Source organism: Colius striatus, chromosome Z, assembly GCF_028858725.1.
Source record: "Colius striatus isolate bColStr4 chromosome Z, bColStr4.1.hap1, whole genome shotgun sequence".
In the NCBI taxonomy this organism is placed as follows: Eukaryota; Metazoa; Chordata; class Aves; order Coliiformes; family Coliidae; genus Colius; species Colius striatus.
In genome coordinates this window covers 53,330,020-53,353,886 of record NC_084790.1, presented here as the reverse complement: position 1 = coordinate 53,353,886, position 23,867 = coordinate 53,330,020, and the positions used below count along the sequence as shown (strand labels likewise).

Genomic DNA, 23,867 nt, shown 5'->3' with positions numbered 1-23,867 from the left:
CACTCTGCTGTACTCCAGAGGAAGCAAATGACAGTACTAAAGCTTGCCAAATGCATGATTTTCTTAGCAAGTTGAAAATCAAAAATTGTGTCAGGAAAGTTACAGAAAGTTTTTGCAATTTTAAGTGTATTTTAAATAATGTCATGCTCCAGTGCTGTGAAACTTAGACCTAACTACTTTTATGGCTGTGACCTAACGTGTGCTTTACTTAAGTAACACTTTTTCTCACATGAGTGGGTTTTTTTTTTCCAATGAAATAGTAATGAGCTAGGTACTCTATACACATGATAAGAAATATTTTGTTCCAAAGGAGCTTATATCTAAGATAATCTTAAGGAAGAAGGTATATACAACAGAAAGGTAGAGGATACAAGACTCAGGCAGTCAGTGGGCTCCCTAACCATTAGGCACCATGGACAGTATGGGGGATGTCTGAATAAAAAAAGAATCTGTTTGTTATAGCTGACAGCCTTGGCAAGTAGTCATGGCTCATTACTGGAGGCAAAAAGAATGAGAAGGATGAACTGAGATATGAATGGCCATTGCATTGAAAAATGGTTATATTTGATGCATAGGGAATGAATGCAAAAGAGGAGGTGATGTAGGGTAACCAACAAATATGAACATCTCTATTGTCTCCTTTTTGTCTCGATTTAACTATGGCATACACATCCAGAAATGCAGAATGTGATGTATTACCAGGTAAGGCCATAAACACATTACAGGGAGCTGAAAATCTTAACCTGCTTTAAGGAGGGTAGTTCATTTCCCGTCAGACTTGTCTTCTTGTTCACGAGTTTTACTTTACTGAATTTATAATTTCTATTATGAGACAGCTAATGGTTCTCCAAAAGTCAGTGTAATGGTTGGGTTGACATTGTGAAGAAAAAAACATTTTCTCGTGAATAGGTACAAACAATGTAAGCAATAAGATAACTGCAAGACATTCCTTTCTTCATGATCAGACAGAACTTCAGACACTGCAGTCCATTGAAAGAGAAGAATCTGGCTTGTAAGCCAGGGATGCAATGTAAAGACATCATGGCAGGAACAACTTTAAATGCCAATCCAGCCCTCCATATTGCTTCAAGGATTTAATTATTTCTCAATCAGGAGTTTCCAAGATGTCCGCCTTTCTTGACTAATAAGCAGTCTGTCATTGCAACTATTCAGCAACAAGACTAGAAAATCATGTTTATCATGTCCAACTTGGAGATGAGGTCAAAGAATGTTCAGGAATTACAACCACATACCTTTTCTTATTTATGTTATAGATATGTTTGGAAATATCTTCAGTAGCAATTGGCAGACATTTTGTAAGCATAATTTTACCTTTTTATCAGAGGCTAGTAATTATCTATAAACTAACTCTGATATTTTTATTCTGATTCAGCTGGTAATTACTCAATGACCTTTTAAGTTTTCTTCTCCTGTTTTCTGAGCTGTGAAGTAGGGGAAAACATTCTTAGAAGGCAGTGTCATGTCTTGGGAGAATTTTTACATGTGGAAGGTCTTTACCACAAAACCACTTTACATTCTAAGCATTTAGATTTCTAAATGTTTGAGGTAGGGAGCTTAAAAGGCAGAGGTTGATTGAACAGATCTCCAAATAATGAGACTGGATTATTATAGAAAGTGATTTCCTGGAATTGCTTTCTTCTTCTATGCAAACATCTTGAGTGAGTGAGCTTTGTACATTCTAGATGCCTCCAGTGTTGGATGCCTCCTGTATCTCTGATTTGCCTGTAGAACATCAGAGGAAAGTCACAGAGGCCATCAGTTCAGATGGCCCATGCAACAGACCTTTGGAGACAGGGTTATTATCTTCATTGTGTCATTTTGACTTCTACTCAATTCATGAGGGCTTCTTAAGTTCCATGCACAATGGAGTCTCCAGATTTACAGAGGAGCTGGGTGGGATCAAGACAACATAATCAATATGTTTTACGTTTGCTTAGTGAAGCACATGCCCGTGTATTCCTGGCCACTAAATTCTGTAAGGAAGTATGGGCTCCCTGGAGGCAGGGAGAGGGGAGAATATATGGAGGTGATGCTCTCAAGTGCTGAAAGCATTTCAGATTTTTCCATCTGTGCACTACCAAATTACTTGTTCACAAGGACAGCATATATATTTCATACAGAAATGGAAGATTAAATATAAATAAACAGTTTTAAAAGGATAAGTAAGTAATTTTAATTGACTAAGCTACAAAATTAAAGTTTCACACTGTCTTTGGTAGTGAAAGAAACCTCAGCCCTACTCCAAATTCATGCTGATAGGGGTAAGAGGAGAGTTATTTTGAGAGCCAAAATAGATTGACAGAGTACTGATTTGACAGTAACAAAGCCAAGATAGTAAATTGTACATTGCTGGTAATTTGCAAAGGGGAGAGTTATTCTCCTGTGTTTAAAAACTTATTGATGAAATTTCAGGTTTCTGGCTTCATTTATTAAAAAAAATTTTTTTTTTTTTAGGCTTTGGGTTCTGAAACTTTTTAAGTGTTACTTTTCAGTCTTTTTTCTCCAAGAAACCTTATTCAGTATCAGGTTTTTATCTTTTACCCACATAATTTGTTCCTATGCATTATGAGAATGTCTGTGAATTTAGCTTCTCATAGAGAAATTTTGCAGAGATATACTCATGGAAAGTTCTTTCATGCTGATAAGTTGGTGTTAGATGAGACTCTGGAAATGAAAACATGACTTCTCCTTCTCTAGCTGAGATTTTGTGGTTGTAACCCATTCCGAGATTCATATTCAGGACTAACAGTTTGTATCTGTCTGTAAATTGTGGTGTACCTTGGGCTTTTTCAAGAGACACCAAGAAACAGCAACAATTCTTTGTTTTGTTTTGTGTTGGGTTTTTGAGGGGTTCTTTTGTTAATTTTAGGATTTTTTTTCATAATTTATGAATCTTTTAAAAATACTTTAAGTATGTATCTTTTATTGATAGAGAAAACCTTGTTGTAGAAATTCTTTTTTTTTAAGTAAGATACTTAATTCTGCATTTTTCTGTGTGGATATGGCTGGTGGTGACATATTGGAGTCAGTGAGCAAGCTAGTTGTGGTGAACATCTTTTCAGTTTCATACCCTTCAAATCAGGTGTTTAATGGGATCAGACACTGAAAAGACATTCATTTGGGTAGATATTTCCTTCCAGTATTTTGAGCAAGCAACTCACATCTAACACCCAAATCACTAGAAAAGCTTGCCACACACACAGCTCCTGAGTGGTCAAGTTACCTAGCAGCTTTTTACATATTATCCAGAGCTTTCTCTCAGTCTCTTAAGACTTACTCTACTAGGGAAATGACCTGTCACTGACAGTATCTGATTACTGCCATAGGTCTGTAAGCTGCCTATGGCTGGTTCCCTGTAAATACCAGTTCCCTTCAACTGGTATTTACAAGATTCAGGTAGCAGCTTGGTTTAGTTTATCTAATCAAGATTTTCCTTTGCCAGGTACTGATTGGTTAAATATTCTTTCTGTTTATTCTACTACAATGTGCATTTGGTTATGCTGCATTTAAGCATAAGATAAGAAGTTCAAAAGGTCATTCCTTCTCTTTCCTCTCTGCATTTGTCTTCATGCTGCTCTGAGAAACAGGTGTGGAGGGAGCGATTTGTGGGATGCATGAGCAAAATGAGCTATTTCCCCGTGCCTTAGGTGAGGTTCTTCCTCATCCCGTTCTTAGTGAATTACTCTGCTGGCTTAAGTGATGTCTCACCCGGCTGTGGGATGTGTCCTGTACTTCTCTAACGGTTTGGGACGCTTTCTGCTCTCAGATGTCTCTTCTCACTTGGGTTGTGATTAGGAGGCTCTGATCCATATAAGTATTAGCAAACAGTAGAACCTAGTGCTGCAGGCAAACACAATCATTTTTGTTGGTCCTCCTGGCCATGCGGTAGGGCAGCCTCTGCTCCTCCAGCTTTTCCCACTAGTGTGGCTTCTGCTAACTTTCCCTAAACTTTGACGTTACCATTACAGCATCTATGTTAGATGGTTTTATTCACTCGAGTATTTTCCTGTCTGTCATCTTGCACAGTCTGTCATCTCCACCAGTGGACAGATGTCCAGGACTGGTCTTTAATGAGGCTGGAGCATAATTAGGCTCCTCAGCCTTTCCTTAACTCTACCTTAGCCTGGTGGATATCTAGTGTGTCACAAATGCTGGCTTGTAAGGATGAATAGAGGTCTTCCAGGAATAGACTGAGGATCTGGGAGGTGAGGAGTGGGTTTTTCACTCTTTTGATCTTGGGTAGCAACATTCAATATTGAAAGCCTATGAAATCATATTCTTGAAGAAGCTTTTGACGGGGTTTGAGCTGCTAGGATTGCAGTATTCACATGGATATTTAGCCTGGAAAGGTCTTTTACTAGTGGCAATGCCCTTTGAGAAGTTGGGTTAAGTTCTACAATTTTATCAATAAATTTGACTCGTTAGCTCCAAAATATTCACTAACAGACTATAAATTTTAAATGTAGAATTCTAGGCCTGAATCTTTTTTTTTTTAAAGATACTGGAAGATATGACAAGCAAACAGTGAGAGATCATGTTCATGTTGTAGGCAGCATATGTAATACATTTTCAGGGTTCATAAGATATTTAAGAGCATATATCTTGCTGCCATTGAACAACAGCTTGAGCTACTCAACACAGATGTCAGTAGAAATAATTGAATAGCTGGATTTCCAGAGAGCTTTGATAATCGATGTCTTACCTTCTGACTACCTGATTTAAGCAACTTCTGAAAATGAGGTTACAGAATTGGGGGTCAACTAATTTGGACACTTGGAGGGAGTCCTGTATGGCTTTCTGTTTTACCACCCAGAACCTTTTCTTATTTGGAAGGTATACAAAAGGAACTTTGTAAAAAATTATGAAATTGTTAATAGTAGTTTGCAATTTTGCACAGATGATTGGAGAGTCAGGGGTCAATAATAGCAATACTTGGGTTTGAGTTGACGTGTTCAAGAATTTCATGTTTTTACAGCTGAGGGAAGAAGCAAAAAGTGTTTCACTATTTCTGCAACTCTGCTTTCTGTTCAGAGCTCTAAAACTATCTGTCTTAGGAATTATTTGCCAGCTCTTCTACAACAGAATCCTAAAGGTATTTTCCAACCTAAATGATTATTTGATTCTAGAATTCTAAGATCTGAAGACTTATTCAGACAAAATTCCCAAGACAAAGAGCACAGGTATGTCATGTGTGGTTTTGTGAAAGTATCATTTGAGAACAGCAAAGATGAGGTTTTTTTCATGTGAGTTTTTTGGTCTTCTGTTTGGATAGAAAACAATACTTGAGAAAAACCAGTTAGTCGCTAAGAATTTTCACTACAGCTTCAGGGGAGATGTTACCCACTATTATTTGGTCAGTTATCAATGCTATTGCCTGCCTGACGAGGGTTATTTCTCTCCTTTTGCTTTCAGTGACCATGTTCCCCAGCACACAGACAAGTCGAAGTGGAACAGCAACTGGGGCAGTGTCCTTGTCCCATCCCAGCAGCCACCCCTCCCCAGGATGTAACGTACAGGGTAGTCCTCTCCATCCTCCCCCCCAGTTACCTCTTCTCTCAGCTCCAGACTCGGAGAGGTAAGACCAGTCCCTGTTTTTCTTACGCTGAGCCTGGGACTCAGAGCTGCCAGGATGGGTGGAAAAAGAATTATGGGTGTGCAGGAAGTTGCTGGTGGCAGCCCCCAGGTGATAATTGTTGAGGGTATGGGTTTACCAGGGGAAGAAGAGGTGAAAGGGACTCTTATCCCAGCCTAGTCAGGGAGGCTTTTGAATCCATCTTCATTTCAGGAACTTCTACAGTCCCCTCTTGATCTCCAACAGTGGCCTGAATGAGGAAATTTGCATTGTCTGGGACACTAAATCACAGAGGAGCTCAGATATACCTTACAGAATGGGGACCCTGAGGTTCATGTTTCTGGTTACTTGTGGTAGGAGTGTCTTATTCTGCCAATATTCTATAAATACCAAGCATATCTACAGGAACTTGGCTTTTAGGTTTTTTTTCTTGGCATTTTAGTATTACCAATAGAAAATGAAGGAATTTTTATTCACTGGTTTGGGAGTTCGATTTATAGTCAGTTTATTTTATGCTGACTAGGTACAAACACCTTGACTTTTGCTGTTTCCGTGATTTCAGATATTTCAGTGATGTGAACACAGACTGCTTGGAAGTAGTTTAATTTTCACATTTAGACATTCCCTAAATGTTTTTCTGCAATCTTTCCAATTATTTACATAGTGTATGGTATTATAAATGGCCACTTATTTCATTGCATCAGAAGTCTACAAGACATCAAGACTGAAGAGACCTAAGTAAATATTTTTCAATGGAAAAGTCAGGAAGATACATCATCACACAAAATACTGAATTCTCACTATTTGTAATTGGAGACTTAAACATCATTTTCTTAATCTCTGTATTTTTCAGTGCTCTGAAGAAAAAATTGCTGTATGTCATTAATGTATTTCAAAGTGTTTCATTCCCTTAAGTGACAGAAATGCTAGCAATTTGGGAAGCACAAAGTGTCCAATTATAAACCTGAAAAGAATATTCAGTAGATTTCAGTTGCTGGTAATGAGCATTGGAGGAAGGCAGTACTCATTCTGCTCTGTATCAGGAAGATGGATGAACGTGATGACTCAGGGAACTGACAACAGGTGGAAGTACCTTTTAATTTCAGACCTTGCTTGTGAACTCAGCCAGTTCTGTAACCTCTGGAAGTTATTAAGCTTTTTGTATACTAGTTTGAGAGGAAAATTGTCATTTCTTTATCACTGGAGTGCATCTAGTGGTTCAGTCCTTCCTCCCCACTCCTGGCCACATGGTCCTGACATTTTTCCCTTGCCCCGGCTCTGGCCTTCTGTGCAAACTCTGGAGCTGCCCATGCTCTCTTGCCTGACCCATAGGCTTTTCCCTCCCAGTATAGTTTTCTCTTCAACATCCATATCTAACAACAGGCGGAGCACAAGGTGGCAGGCAGGGACAGATCAGTAGTTATTACAGGTGAAAGTGTCATGTTGAAAGACAATGATCTTCTCATTAGCCCATTTTTTGAAGCAGTTACTGGTTAGGACCATAGCAGACGCACTTTACAGTATGACATATTAAGCCTTTGAATGTGTAACAGATCTCAGGACATACTCTACAGAGTAACAATAATTTTCTCACGTGTACACTCTAAAACCACTTTAAGTGTAATTCACATATGTGGAAATACTTTGGATTTAAAAAAAAAAGAGGTGCCAGTATCTTCATTTAGGCAGTGTGACAAATGGCAATTTAAATTTAGAAAAGAAAAAAAGTACTAGGGTAGTGTTGGCTTGATTACAGAACATTTAGTACAAATTAAGGGGAGTGTTGAATGAAAAACTAGTGCAGAATCTGCATCTTGAATCTAACATAGTCCACTCCATTGGGCCAAAGCTGATCTAAGATGACTGAGCTGCTTTGGCAACTCTGCATCTGCCAGTTGTGAGCCCCTTCCGTTTTGGAGAGCAGACTCAACTGTGTGAGTGATAGAAGCAGAAGGAAATAAGCACTTTCCCTACATTTCCAGGTACCATGGACGAGAAATAGTTTGAGTAAGTTGTACTCAGTGTACACAGGGTTGTACTAGTCAGATAGAAAGTTTGGATCCAAGAAGGAACTTCACTTATCAAAGGAGAGAACATGCATAGTGAAAATTCAGATTTATGTTTTGTTTGTTCCAGGTCTTTGATACTAACTTTCAGTAGACCCCTAATGTGAAATTCTGCAGCTGTTCAGTGAAGGTACTAAATGGTAATAGCGCACAAAAGTGTATGAATAAAAGGGAATATGCACTTGGCCTCCTTTTCACTTGTTTTGGTACTAAAAGAAGACATGGACACTCAAGGAAGCTGAAAAAAACCCAATCTAATTAAAACCTAGATTAAAAAATTTGGTTTTATGTGGCATGGTTTTCATGTGCCTGAGAATTGATGGTGCTAAATGCTTGTGAGTTTTTTAATTTTTAAATTATTATTATTTACTGAATTACTCAACATATACTTTTTGCTTTTTAAGACTTCCCTTCGTGCAAGTAGTCTGTTAACCACTGTGAGATCAGAACAGAATTTTTCCTTTGGACTTGATGTGCTAGATGAATTTCCACCTTCCTGTGGTATGTCTCTGACACCCTGGCTTGACGGAAATTTCTGGAGGCTGAGTAAAACTGAAAGGAAGGAATTAGGGCTGACCTGTACATTTAGCATTTTGATTTCATTGTTTAATTAACTACAGTTTAGCGTTACTGTGATGCTATGTCAGTTCTTCAACAGTGCTTCTTTTTGCCTACTTCAGTGTGTGGTTGTATTTCTTTTATGCTTTTCCTGTAAAATCATAAGTAGCTCCAAGTTAACCCAGAGGATTTAACAGAGAGTTGTTAAGACAGGCTGCCCAGGGAGGTGCTGAAGTCACTATCTGTGGAGATAAAAAGATGCATAGATGAGGTGCTGAGGGACATGGTTTCGTGGTGGGCTTGGCAGTGTCAGGTTAGTGGTTAGAAGATTGAAGGTCTTTTCACACCAAAAAGATTCAATGATGCTAAGATTCTAAGTCAGACTACCAGATTGAAAAGCCTTTGAATAATTCTACTTAAGGAGCTGAGATATCCAGTGTTCACATATATTGCAAAGCCCTTTGAATGTGGCTTACAGAGGGCTGCCTCGAATAAAGTCTTAGTTAAAGACTGTAACAGTGCAATTTTGAAATTAGTACAATAATTTCTGTCCGGGTGTGGGACACGTCAGAGAATTATGTGCTAAGTCACAGAGAAGTTCGTTAAGGACTATGTCCCGGGGGAGGGACCCTGTATCGAAGCAGGGGAAGAATGCCAGGAGTCGTCCTCATCTGAGAAGACAGAAGCAGCAGAGCCCACCTGTGAGAGACTGACCACATCCCCCATTCCCTGTCCCCATGAGCCGGTGAGTGGGGAGGAGGTAGAGATATCTGGAGCAGTGAGCTGGGCCCGGGAAGAAAGGAGGGATGGGGGAGAGAGATCTTAAAGTGCTGGTTGTAATTTTCTCATCATCCTGCCCTGTTTTTGCTTTTTGTTCTGTTGTAGGTAGTAGAATAAACTTTCCTACTTTAGAATCATAGGATCATAGAAGGGACCTTTAGAGATCATCTAGTCCAACCCCCTGCAGAAGCAGGTTCACCTAGATCAGGTCGCATAGGAACATGTCCAGGTGGGTCTTGAAGACCTCCAAGGAAGGAGACTCCACAACCCCTCTGGGCAGCCTGTGCCACTGCTCCCTCACCCTCACAGTGAAACAGTTTTTTCTTATATTTAAGTGGAACTTTTTGTGTTCCAGCTTCATCCCATTACCTCTTGTCCTGGTGCTAGCTACTATAGAAAAAAGGGATGTCCCAACCTTCTGACACCCACCCTTTAGATATTTGTACTTTCCTCTCCAAGTCGAGTACTGGAGTCTGTTTTACCCAGAACCATAATTGGCAGCGAGCCCTCCCTGCCCTTGTCTGAGTCCACAACATCCTTGCTTATATTTTTACTCCCATTTTGCTGGGGCCTCTGCAATCTTAATGAGGTGGGGGTGAATGGGGGGCACCAAGCGATAGACTCATAGTGCTTCGTTGCAGGATAGGCCAAACCACAACATTTGGTCAAATGAATGGTCTTTAGGAAGAATACTTGATTTTTCAAAACCATGCTTGGCAAAAGCTGTGCTTTCCTTAGAAGTGTTTTTACACCATGTTCATCTGATTGTCATTGAAATCTGGACAAACTTACAGTGCAATATGTTGGGTTACAGGCTTCTGTCTAACAACAGAATGTTTCTTCCACTTAAATTGGACTGAGGAACTGCAAAGTCATGAGCACACAGCATAAAGTGTGGAGCCAAACCAAAATGGGAGATCATAGCAGAATAACAGGGATGTTTAATACAGAAAGTGGACACATCACCCTAGATTTTCTGGATTTGCCTAGAAATGCAAAGACAATCAAGAGGGAGTGAGTATAGATTGTTCCTCATTTAACATTGTCAGAAAGTGCAGCACTGAACAAGACACCATCAGAGGCAGCAACCTGCTACAGGGAGCTTATTATTTTGTCCTCTGTCTAGCCAAAACTGCTTAACATCTGATTATATTCTGAAACTCTTGCAGACCAATAAAAAGGATTAAACCTCAGCCAGTTAACAGAACAACAATCCAATAAATTATGTTCACAAATTGTTCAAACAAAACTGTGGCCTCTGAAGAAAAAAAAAAAGGATGAGCAAAATTTTCAGCTCTTGTATTCTGTTTCCATTTTGGAAGGAAGTATGTTGAAAGCAACTATAGAGAATGTTGTTGACTAAGTAAGGGCACATAGTTTACTTTTCAGTGCAGAGATGAGAAAAAACAGAATGAAGCCATAGCTACATGCAACATAGTTACATAGTTTTTGTATCAAATAATTCTCCTAGTAGCATTTTGTGATGTCGCATAGCGTGAATTAATGATAGGTAAACTATGTATTCTCCTCTTTCCTCGTTTGTAAGCAGATGCAGTTTCCGTTCTTTTAATTACATTTTTATCAAATATTTACCTGCAATGTAATGAAGTAATGCTCTTTTGCTAGATTTAGCAACAAATAACTATTTTCTACAACTCTGAAAGAGTACAGACAAGAAAAGCAGAAATGCAGTAACCCCATAGGGTTATGAAATCGACAGAGCTGTTGTCCTGCAGCCAAAATGATGATTTGATGTTTGGATTCTTAATATGCTTTTGCTGTTAGAAAGAAAAATTGTGTCAAATTTTTTTTATGTCATCTAGTGTATTTACCAAAAGCCTGTAAAAGTCTTAAATCCTGTTTCTGACAATATATTACCAGCACTCAAAGATTTTACAAGGTTGATCATCTTTAGCTGCAAAAAATGGGTCAGAGTAAGTTTACCTTCACACTCTGTTTTTTTAAGTAAGTTTGCTCTTGTAATTTTCTTCTGCTGATTCAAAGTAATCTTTACACCCACATTCAAAATGTGCTTTCTGATATCCTGTGAAAATTGCCACACAGGAGGAAGAATTTAAGAGAGGAAATCCAGAAGCATGATAGAATTCATGGTAACAGTGGTGCTAAAAGAAGGAGTTCAGAAATTATATCTCAGACAGCAAATCAGAATAACTGGCTGCCAAATTATAGGCTGTTGCAATGACTGTGCACAATATTTTGTCTGCATTTTGAAATTTGAATTCTTGATGTTCTATTTTCTACTGTATGTATGTGTATGTGCGTGTACCAGTTAGATTAGCCACTTCTTCCAGATTTCCTCACAAAGAAGATACATAATTCCACCTTTCCTTTCCTGTAGTGGTTCTCAATTCAAAGTCTGCCTTGCAATCAATCATTTTCCAGTTCTGTCTCCAAAGTGCCAGCCTCCTATCCTTGCTGCTGTCCTTGCTTCTGCAGGCTGAGTTTTCAAACACTGAGAGAGGAGGACAGAAGAGCAGAAAGATTTGGGATGCTGCCTTGTGTTCTTTCTGCTGTCATTTCCCTATTCTCTTGAAAAAAAAAAAAAAGACAAGGAAAACTCAGCCTCTTGTTGCAACTCAGAGTTGCTATTCTCTTTCAAAAGGTGTGTAGGTGAAGCAAGTAGTGAGTCAAAGTGGATTGTTTTTTTAAGGTAGGACTGAAGTCCATGAGAGACCTGGAATTTTTCTTCTTTAGCAAGCTGGCTTCAGTCTCAGAGCAAATTTCCTGCTCTCCTTTCTCCCCTTAGGAAGGAGAGGTGGCTACTTAGCTACAGAGAGCTCTGTGAAGTGGATGCAGGTGAGAACTCCTAGAGACATCTATAAGCAAAGGTGGGAGAAGCCCACTGAGAGATTGCTGTATAAACACAATGTCCAATATGGCTGGGCCAGTCATGTATTTCCATGAGTTTCCTGAGGCTGTGAGTATGAAATCAAATGAAAGACTGTCAGCCCCCCTCAAAAAAGCAGCCAAGATAATTCTGAGGTGATGAGTGTTTCAAATTCCCGTGGAGCACCATAAAAACACTATAGGTCAGTCAGAGCTTTGAATGGTAACTCTCTTGTTTTCCTTGTTTTCAGTCGTCTGGAACAGTGACAATTTGATGTCATGATTATAATACCAGTCCCCATTGTCTTGAATCACCTAGTTCTCCCTATTTTCTTCACCTACAAAATTAACCTCTTCAGTCCTTTGATGCCCAGACAGTTCAGCATAGTGAGTTCTTCAGTCACGGAGTCCCAGAGCACTTGAGCAATTCGCTTCTAGTACTTGAGATTCTAGTTGAAGACTCACCTTAAATCTTTGCTAGAGAGACATAAAAGGTTGTTTATAGACCACACCAAAGACTCATTCACAGATGGCCAACCCTGCTAAAATTAACTATATCAATAAATAAGATATAAATCAATATTTATACTATATGAATATACTATTACTATTAGTGTTCTGGTTCCCTTCCTCCCCATCATTGCTTTCATTGTGCATGTAGTTTACATTTGGGCCAGCTACAGTCAACAAATACTGGAGTAAAATGTTTCCATGTAGCTCTGACCAGTACTGGTCATTAATAGAACTCCTGTGTATGTGCCATTATAACTAATCTCAGCTAAGAAGAGAAGTTTGGGTAACTTTGTCATCTATCTTCCTTACAACCAAACCTAGTTGTTCCCCAGCAGGACACTTTTTCCTAGCTACTACTGGAAAGGGAAAGGCTACATCTACATCATATCTTTAGAAACGTCCTTGCTTTGATTTTGCATCCAGCAGGAAAGGTAAAGGGCATCTTTCTGCAAATGTCAGGTTCCTGATTGAATCTGCTCCAGGGCTTGGCCACAATTTTTGATGGCAGTCTCTAAGTGGTTAAAGCTGGTCCTGGTTGTTCCCTCAGTAACACACTGATTTGTTCAGAGACAAATCTGGATTAGATAACTGTAGTCACCCATATGAGTAAACTGGGAATACATGAAGTGATTCGTAAAACATTATGAAGACCACGAAGGCTACTAAAAAGGAGTCCTGTTTGTCTGTACGAAGTAGCATGTTGTTATTGGGAGAAGATTTTCAATGTAAATCAAATGTGAAATCTGTAAAACTCTGCGTTTCCCTTTGAGTTTAGAAAAGATTCACTCACTCTCTTGCAGAAATATCCTGTGTCTTTTTTGTCAGCCTTCCTAGTTCTCCTCTCACAGATGAGGAAGTGGCCCTGAGCTATTCCTGAACCTTGACCGAGATTTTGTTTACTAATCAGATCTCGTTGGTCTAGTGAGTGGTTTGGTCTTCGAGGGCACAGTTCAGAGCTCTTATAACCTGGCTTTCCATCTGCAAAAATTACTATGGCACCTATCTGTAATGTACTTTGAGGTATGCAATTTTAAGGAAATGTAGAAAATAAGTTAAACTTACAAAATCTGTAAAACCCTCATGTAAAGGCCTCAAAGTAGCATGTATCCTTGTAGTGCCAGTAGTGACAGAGTTGTGCAAAACATTCCACTGAAGAGATGAAAGTCTGTGGCAGCTGCAGCACCACGTTTGGTCTGAACCATTCTCCTCCTCTGCCAGGCTTATAAGTCCAGATCTTTAAGACTTGAACATTTTGATTTGGTCAGACTCTGTGCAACTGAAAGCCATTTAACATCTGCCTTTGTGTACATTTTATTGACTTCAGATTGTTTATTTTCAAATAGCTCTATGTAACATACAAGGACTTCTAGAACTTGAAACCTGAAACTAAAATCTGACTCCACAGTGTCCAATAACCAGCACTGACCACTCACTTCCAGTGAGGAAGGACAACCATTTATTAACAGATACAATTGATACAAGGCCTCACAACAGGGCAGCTGGCACTGTCTCAGGAATCAGGTCCCCCATGAAGTATCCTCAAACATTAAGAATTAAACCCCCTCATGGAAGTTAAAAGAGGCTATCCATGATAAGAGTGTGATTCAGCCTTTTTTGTTTCCCAGTTGGTCAAATCTGGTTATGTGTCTTCATTTGCAAATACACCTTCTACATAGCTGGGCTGCACACTGTTCTTTTGGAATTCTGTATCTATGCAAACCACTAAATATTATAGTGATATAAGTAAAATAGAAACAATTTTTAATTCTTATTTAATGGGATTTTACAGTTTCGTTTTTCTGTACTCCTAGATTTGTTGCTCCGGCTCCTTCTCCTCACCGCATCAGACCCCAGAGAATTTCAGTTCAATATCCCATGATGCAGAGACAGACTCCACAACCTCCCCACCTTCAGCAGCCTGCAGTAATGCCGCTAAAGACATACCAGCCAGCAGCAAACCCTTCTTTTCAGCCAAATAGCCTCCACATTCAAGGTAAGCAGGAAGAATCTTTATTACTGATGATAGTTGTTTGTCAATGCTGCTTAGGTTCAAATTGATTGTTTCAGGAGCTGGCACTGGTATTTTTAAGGCACTTTTCCTTTTGAAAGATCCTGGGAAGTAGCCTTCAGGACCCTTCCTCCAGATTTCCTTAAAATTTTTAGCTTAGCTGATTGTTACTTATTCTGCTATGGACTTACACGTCTGTCTTCATTCTGATTTTCAGAGCTGTTGTTGAAATAGGACTGTGAATAATTCTGTGATGGTCTCTGCTTTTCCTGACTGCACACATAAAGTGTTACCAGGTTTTCAAGAAGTGGAACATTTTCTACCCTTGCACTTCGTGGAGTAATAGAGATCTTTTATTAGCATATGTATCTCTTACAGCTGTGTTCTCACTTGTGCTATGTAAACAGCTTCTTTAAGACCTCTCCCCCTCTTTGTTCAATCAAGTAGAAAATTCTATAGCCAAAAAGAAAATTAACACGAGCTGAAAATTATGTTGAGTTGTTTTGGGTTTTTTTCTCTAGCTGGCATGGAGACTGAGTGGTAACTTCCTTAACCTTTCAGAAGTGTGTTTACAGCAGTAATGCTGTTTCATCTCAAGTGTTTAAGTATATGGTTTGCTGTATTTTTATACACATGATACATATTCAGCTTTTTCATCAGACTTCCTGGGAATTAGCACAGTAGATATCATAGGAAACGTCTCGAGAAGAATAGGGCTCGTTTTCTTCCACCGATAGCAGTATCTCTAGGTAAAGAGCAGGAGACTAAGTCATCTTTCAGAGTTCATGAGTGTGAAGGGAAGAGAGGAAGGAGCCAGTCATGTTTTGTTGTTGTTATCATACTAGACCCCAAGTGAGCAGAATCTGAGACAGATGCTTTTCTTCCAGGAACTGTAATCCTGTACAGCACTGACTAATACTAGAAGAACATGACATTTACCAGTGGATGTAAACAGTTATTGTTAGCTTCTCTTCTGTGACTGAAGTTTCACTAATAATCTAGGGCCAACAGAGTACAGATCAAGTATATTAATATGCTCTTCATTCTCATATGACATGCGTGAAGACATGTCAAAGCAGGTCCAGTAACTTCCTAGCATATGGGGCATGAAGGAATCAGGTTAGCCTTACTATTTGCACAGTACAATGCCTTTTTCACAATCCCCTTTTTCCCCCAAATATTTGGCAAAAACTTATCTTCTAGAAAGGTGTCCAGACATTAAGGTCTGTCTGCCTGCCTGGAACAAAAATTGTCTTTTGAGTGCAGAGATGGTGGTGTAGTTCAAGCCAAGCCGGTAATGAAGCCCCACACAGGCACTCACCACTCCTCACACCCCAACCTCCCATAGGATGGCAGAGGCCACAGCGAGGTGGGAGGAGAGAAGATCACTAAGGGCCTTGTGGGTTGAGGCAAGGGCAGGTGGGGCTCAGTGTTAGTTATATTTATGGGCAAAACATTCTCGGCTACTCAGGGAAGAAAACGAGATCAATTTAATCCACTACCAAGAAGAAAAAGGGCAGAAAGGAAAAACAGAGTAAGGTGATGAGAAAAATGCAACCAGCACTTAAAATCTCCTTCGTCCACCCCTCCTCTCTTCCCAGGTTCAGCTCACTGCTCCCGATATCTCTAGCTCCTCCTCCTCAGATGCACAGGTGGACAGGGAATGGGGGATGAGGTCAGTCCCTCACAGATGGTCTATGACACTTCTTTATCCTCAGAGGAGGAGGACTTGCATTCCTGCCCTGTTCCAGTGCAGATTCTTTCCCATGGGATACAGTCTTAAAGGAACCTCTCTGACATGAATCCTTCCCAAGGGCTGCAGCTTCTCACAGACTCGTCCACTGCAAGTCTCCTCCACCTCCAGACACATTCTTCTCCAACTCCACCTCTCCATAGAGTCACAGCCCTTCTGGGCATGGCCACCTCCTCTGCCATGGGGTCTTCCATGAGCAGACTTCAGCTCCACCATTCCCCTCCACAGATTGCAGGGGTACAGCTGCCATCTCACCATGGGGTGCAGGCATGTCTCTGCTTATGCGCACCTCCTCCTCTCTTCTCTCTCTGACTGTGAGGTCTACATGATTTCTTCTCTCCAATCCCATTCCTTCCACCACCTCCAAAAAAACCTCTTCTTTCAAATTGTTCTTCTTAAGAAGTGATCACAGAGGTACCCAATTGTCTCAGGCCCAGAGATGGGTCCAGCTTAGAGACAGTGAAAGTTTTGAGCAGCTTCTTACAGACGCCACCACTGCAACCACTGCCTCATTACCAGAAACAGTTCCACACAAATCCACCACAGGTGACTTTAACACCCTCTTCCTGTCATGGTCTGAGAGCTTCAGTATCTGTAGAAGCCAGGATGACAGCCGGTTGCTCCAAAGTTGACGAGTTTTCAAGGAATCCTTCTCTAACAGATAATCTCGAATGAGAGATCAGCTCTAGTCAAGGTCTAGGGCCTGCACTGCATATGGTTTCATGTTATCCTACACTCTGCAGTAATGTAGATTATCTTGGGCATGGCATCCACGTGAATAACAGGAACTAGCTTCTCATACCAATTTATGAGACATTTGCTGTAACATGTTTGGGCTTCAGTTCAAAGACCTCTGCAATGTGACCTGATGCACTGCAGATGTGGACAAAGGCATTTAGAATAGTGCTAAATAACTGAGAGGTAGAGAACGATGTCTTGTGCTCTCTCTCGTTTGTGGCTCTCCATTTTATAAGACTCGTATTTATGACATTGGATCATGAAAACAACATATATCTAGGACAGTTTAGTTACTTTTCTGTGGTTTTTTTCTATCTTAAAAGTGGTGGGATGGCGTTTGTCAGTTAATGAAAGTGCTTTGTGCGCTTCCCTGGTTCTTCCTACCATAAAGCAGGTAATGTAAAAATGAGTGAAAGCTTGTCATACTTTGCTAGGCAATATTCTTTTGCTGAAATAGGAGTGAGCCAACACAGAGAATGTGACTCATAATAGCTCAACACCAAGGTAAGTAGTTTTTCTGCAAGACTTCAGCTAGCAATAGTCAAAGTTACTGCCACGTTGTTCTGCGTCAAGAAGAGGATGCTATGAGAAAAGTACAGAGAGAGAATGAGCACAGCAATACAAAAGGACATTTCAGTCTGTGTGTCTTGAAGGATCTTGCCAGCTGACTCAGACCATTATAGCTGAAATGGTTGTTTCTGGTAACTAGTCTGAGTCAACAGTAAACTTGCAGAGTGTGTCTTACTGCTGGCTGAAAAAAAAGTTGACTTTAAAAGCATTTTTAAAGGAGGCAAAAACTGTCAATAGCTATGTAACTTCTAAGTTTTGGATGGCTATTTTGTTTTCTTTCATTGGATTTTATTTTACTTCAGTTGATTGTTAAATATCAGGGCTGAATATTTAAGAACTGATTGGCTGTAAATTCCTCATATGCTTTGCAGTCTCAGTTTTGTTGCAGTTCAGCTTAAGAAGAAAAAAACGTTTGAAACCATCATCTTACAGCTAGGACTGCAAAGTGCTGTTAGCCCCTGCAAAAGACAATTAAATCTGTGAAGTTCAGCCTCTCTAGAGTGAGCAGAGTTTGCAGATTGTGCCTGCTCTATGGTTGTTTGTTTGTTTGTTTATTTGATTTTTCCCATCTTTTGTACAAAGTAAAAATGCTTTTTTGGTGTGGATTTTCAGACACAGTACTGAGAATTATTTCAGTGTTCCTTCATTTAACTATTTGCTGATCTAAACTTATGTTATGTCTACACAGAAGTGCCTTGCAAGACTACTAAATAACATGCAAAGATAATACTTCACTCATAACTGTTACCTAGACCCCTCCATAAGGTCTCTTTCCTGTATGTAGTCCTGGCTTATTCTACTGCTTTTATATATCTAATTTTCTGTTTCAATTCAAGCACAGCTTATGCATGCTAACATTTGTATGTTTCCTCATGGAGAGCATGGAAATTAGTCTCCAAAAACTCCTCAATTAGAATCCTAAAACTCCCAAATCGTGCATCCTTCCTTCCACTTGGCAGAAAATCAGTTATGTCACATAAGGTGATACGTTTTCCACTGTGTCCTCCTTTCTCCATCCTTACTATTTATGAAATGCATTATCTGTATATTAACAGTGCAGCTTTAGGAAACAACAGTCCCATATGCACACTTCCATAGGAAACTTAATGGAAGTACACCTATCTTCTAGCCACAATACAGAAAAAAAAAAAAAGCCAATTGCCTTACGTTCATAACATAGTTCCAACACAGACTACCCCTGTAAAGAGATTTGAAGTTGGAAGCTTTGTTTGGGTTGGGGTGTGGAACAGCACCAATATAAAGTATTTCTAAAATACTTTCTATTGTAAGTCAAAACTAGATACCACATGCAAGACATTTCTCAGTGCTACTAATGAATGGACTAATAGTTATGTTCACGTGTGATATAATATCTGAGGTATTTAGACATACCCTTTTCAAGTTTTGATAGATTGTGATTCCATGTTTCACGTTTGCCATAAAAGTATCGTTTCTGTTTATAATGTGCTGTCCTCTGGGATATTTGCTTAATCTTTTCTGAACTGTGAAATGGTACCCAAAGGCCTTTTGTCATATGCTGTTCACCCATACATCCCATTACTTTTAGGGAAGAAGGTCAGCTTCTAATCCTGTCAACTAATTTGCTTGGTACTCGTTGTTCATTACTACTCATGGACATCAGTGGATCTCAGGCGTGAAAACTGAGTGGTATAAATATGCTTTCCTAACTGCACAGTATGAATGTACTGCAGCTAATTTCTGGATATGTGGAAGCATGAACTTAAGCTGGCTGTCACTGTTAACTATATTAGGATTCTTTATTCCTTCATAGTACTCAATACACTTTGAAGTCAAATCTGTGAAAATTTATAATCACTGAAAGGAACAAGGTTTTCTCCTTTTTTATAGTATCCAAAAGACAATAAAGAGATGTCTAAGGAGAGGGGAGTCATTTGAGTTTTTGAATTGTAAGCCACTGTCTGCAGTGCAGAGTTTATACGCAAAAGGTGGATTCGCAGGTGTTTTTCACTCCCTCTTTCTCTGTTTTCTTTCTTTTCTGATGTTGTTATATGGCTTTAGGGGAGGTTTTGCTGTTTCTTTCTATTGATCTTTCTGTGCTAAAAGGAAAAATTGAACTTGAAGGACTTTTGTCATATGAATGTTGGTTAACTAGACTAGCTAGAGGAGACAGCCATGTGTGTCAGCTTTTCCTATTGACAATAGTGTCTCTGGAATAAATCTTAGACACAGGAATTCCTTAAGATGCTTTCTTAGGTAGTGGATAGTTTTTTCTGTCAGTGGCTTTTTGGTATGATTTGCCAGAATATATTCTTCATCAAGAGAATTGCACACCACCCCTTAGGCAATCAGCTGTTTGCTAATAAAATTTTCAGAGATCGTGTCACTCTCGGGCCTATTTTTGAACAATCAAGGCCAAAAATTTCTATGTAACTTCTCTCATGTCTTCTTTTTCCTTTATGCACAGAAAGTAAGTGGTAAGACCAAGAGCCACAGCACTGGCAGAGAGAAGCCCCGATTCACAATTTTCCTTAAAATAAAAATGTGTATATATTGAAAACTGAATTTATAATGGTTTCATTTCTGACATATGCTCAAAGAAGATATTATAGAAAACAGAAATAAATGCAAAACATAATCTTTTACTTGAGAAAACCATTCTTCAGTGTCTGAGCAAAATCTCCATAGCAATTTTTTTAAGGAGGAGAAGAGACCTTGCTTCCATGAGAAAAGTCTTCAGGCCAACTTTCTGTGCTTCTTAGATTACATGTGTCCCTGTTTTACCAAGAAGTGTGGGTTTGGTTATATATGTATTTTGGCATGGTCTTCAACTGAGTGAATTTACTCAGTGCTTGTGTGCCTCTCTCAAATACCACTTAAGGAACAAATGCCAACTTCAGGAACAAAAATCAACGTAAAAAACAAAAACTCTGGTGGGGAACTTTGGTGTCATGTAACACAATGGTATCTGTCAGTTCTTTTCCATGTGGACTCATTGCTACTGATGAGTTACACTCTCAACCTGCACTTAGGAACAGCAGGCCCCAATGGATCAGGAGCTGTTAGCCTTTCTCAGCCTCATGTGCATGTCCCCGCTGTCAGACAGCTGCTTTGGCATAGGTGACGTACCCTCAGACTTTATTCACATCTTCTTTGAGTAATCTTCCTTTACTTTGAATTAAGCATTTTATTAGAGTTTATCAGATTTCACATCAGGCAGCAGCCCAGTGTGAAATCTGAAGAGAATCAATTTGAACAGCAGGACTGCAGAGTAAAGGGAGAAATTTCCAGAAAAAAAATCAGCTTCTAGCCAGTCAGCGCGTGTTACAAATCATGCTGGAATCAGGGTTTCCATGAAGCAGATTGTGTTTGGAAGTAGTAGTGACTGCAAGAAGCCTTGGGGAGCTTCATGGCAAAGCAACTTTATTACTGGAAAATGATTGAAGCCTTGGTACTACAGCGGTCAAAGTTTTTATTATTCTCATAGACACAGTTCCATGTGCTATCCTTTGTGTCTCTGCCCAGGACTTTCACTGACCACTTTCTTCTTCTTGTAGGTTTTTGTGGGCAACTTCAGACATTCTGTCCTCCACATTATGCTGACATTCAGAAGAATGTACAACATGGTGTTTCTCACAATACGGTTCCTTCTTTTGAAGACTGCATAGTTCCCACATCAATAGGCCAAGCAGGGCTTGGCATTTTCCATCACACTTTTTCGTCTCATTCTGGTATTACAGGTAAATGTGAATTGTATCCAGGACCTGAGATGATTTAAACCACTGATTTTGCTTTATGCATGTTTGATTTTCCTCAGTCTTGAATTTCATTTATTCACATTTGCAGGAGAAGAGCTACCTGGGTGCACACTCTTCTGTGCACACTTGACAATCTCTGCCTAGCTGAAAAGTAGGGGTAAGGGGCTTGCATGCTGCTCTGGAAGGGTAAAAGGTACCTCTTTGCAGAGGGTTAGCACCTGAGAATGAGCCTTATTGTCTTTCCACACAGGATGATTTCACTTAAAGTTGATTGTGCTTTGAAATCTCTTTTACATTTTTGTCCTCCAGTAGTGCATTACAAAGACAATCTGTAACTTCAAAGCAGCATCTCACAATATGTCCAAATGTAATCTAAAAGATGGGAGGTTTTCTGCAAACAGTTACTCTTGTGGCTACTACTGTCCCTTGTAGAAGTTAGTAATTTCTGTGACAGGATCTGCTTTACAGTGAATGAGTTCTTCATTACTTTATTATCTTTTATCGTGTGGTGAAATTTGATAAGCAAATGTGAATTTTATTTTTAAAATTATCACACATTTATTCATTAAATGGGCGAGTGTTAGTTATGATGAAATCTGCTGTAATTCAGACTCAGTTCTGACTGAACTGAAATTCCTCCCATGGTAAGCAGTAAGCTATGTAATTATTAATTTCATACATATGATGGCTTTTTTTTTTGTCTAATTGGTTTAAAGACCCTTCCAGTTCTCTGCATGAGTGACAGGACATTCTCCATGATATAGTTATCCTAGTTAATTCATTCTTTTTGGGGTTTTTTTCCAGTTTACGATGTTCCAGCAGGATCCACAGGTTTCTTCAGTGATTCAGCTCACAGCATGCCAGAGGACAGCAGTTTCCTACAAGTAAATGCAGTGGATCGTTTTTCTAGCCAACTTTCTTCTGTCTACACTGAAGGATAAAGTAATAGAAATCTAGTTAAAAGAATCTGATTTCATTTCATCTCGCCCTCTGATACTTCTCTGCAAAATTTCTCTCTCCATGAAACTGTCATGTATATATGGGGATATGAGTTGATATACATACACAATGGAGAGGAAACAAAGCATTCATCATGTAATGAAGCAGTCAACTGAGAAGAAGAATGTTTGGAGCAGGCAAGCTCTGCCAAAACCTTAGTAATTGTTTCTTTTCATCTGTGACACAGCAACTCTTCTTTTTTTGTTCCTTCCTTTTTTTTAATTTCTCAAAGGGAATTCAGAGACTGAATAAAAGAAGGGCTTTTTGGCTGTAATCCTTTCAAGCTGAATGGGTGGACTTTCTGAACAACACAGCTTTAGAAAAGACATATAACCAGAGCTTACAACAAACATTTCAAAGGCACACAGCTTTTTGCACAACCTGTTTGCATGTGATGCTTCCAGTTAAACACACACCAGCATCAAAAAAGGGAGAGAAATCATACATACATTCTGGCATTACCCATTGGAGGCATTGGTGAAGCTTCTTATTGGAGCCAAAGATTGTTAGTACTGGGATTCTTACAGGCCTCACGTTAGGTATCTTTCCCTTCCCTCTGTATTTTAAGCTGTACGATATGGCCATTGATATTTTTCCAATATTCCTTCTGATCCAGTGCTTTATGCAGTGAGTAAGAAGGGTTAAATGCACTACAGGAGAAGGTACACAGACTTTGTCTATATTTATCACAGCTGCTAGATAAGTATGTTGTAACTTTTGATTTTTAATTCTGTTGTAGAGCTTTATTGCTGTATGTGCTGTAGTGCTCTATAGGAAGGTTTAAAATATCCTGTAGAAAAGAGTCTTCCTTAAACTCCACAGATTTTTTTTTTTAAGTGATCTGTATTGATTCAATTAAATTTTTCTCATCTTAACATATTTCATTTCCATCACACATTTTCACGAAGAAGAGCTACTGTTAAGTTTGCAATGTTCCCTCTGGTTATATAGACATGTAAAAGCGAGCTGGTTTGATGGGTTTGGTTTTTTTTACTCAATGTCAGGTTCTGGTTCTGAGATTTAGTCCAGAATACAAACAAATGAGGTTGCCCTTCATGAAAGGGACAAGGGTATGAGTTAAAAGCAATATTTTGCTGTGGAGATATGTCATCGCTGTGGTCCTACATACCTTGGGAGCAATTCTTAGATTATGTAAAATCAATTTTTTAGGTTGGTAATGCCTGTTCATCCATTTTGTGGATTTCTTACTGTGTAGTGTGCATCTTAATATACTCATGACCCGATTTAGTACGAAGGACAAAAGTACAAAGTTCGTTCTTACAGGCTAGACCATAACTATATTTCTGAAATCATTTGGCTAAGAAGATGGATTTTTATCCTGAGAAGCTTTTCAGAGTCGGTGAACACAATTTGGGTCTAATTCGTAGTTTAATTTGCCATTATGTTACATGAAGGAATTTACATCTAGATGTTTATAAACACTGGCTATCTTGTAAGGTTTATATTCATGAAGGATATTCTCTGTACAGGGATATGGGCTTATATATTTAATGGAGAGAATTTAATCCAGTGAGTGCAAGGAACATATGGATGAACCATGCATGTAAATGACGTATAATAAGAAATATGGCTTGAGTACAGATAATTCTGTACTAAATCATTTTCCCTTTTATTCTGCTTCTCACATCACAAGTGAGTGTGCCCCTCCACTTCACCTTATAAAAGTACATCTAGCTGTTACTCC

General features: G+C 39.3%; 1 protein-coding gene across 1 annotated transcript in view; it reads left to right on the top strand.

Annotated features, from left to right (window-relative positions):
- The window catches only part of GLIS3 (GLIS family zinc finger 3), a 157,825-nt gene extending 135,721 nt beyond the window's left edge, over positions 1–22,104 (top strand). Inside the window, exons 8-11 of the mRNA XM_062019099.1 lie at positions 5,434–5,596; positions 14,169–14,350; positions 20,963–21,145; positions 21,968–22,104. Of these exons, the coding sequence (XP_061875083.1) occupies positions 5,434–5,596; positions 14,169–14,350; positions 20,963–21,145; positions 21,968–22,104 (665 nt within the window). The remainder of the gene's footprint in view (positions 1–5,433; positions 5,597–14,168; positions 14,351–20,962; positions 21,146–21,967) is intronic.
- Positions 22,105–23,867: the final 1,763 nt, after the last annotated feature.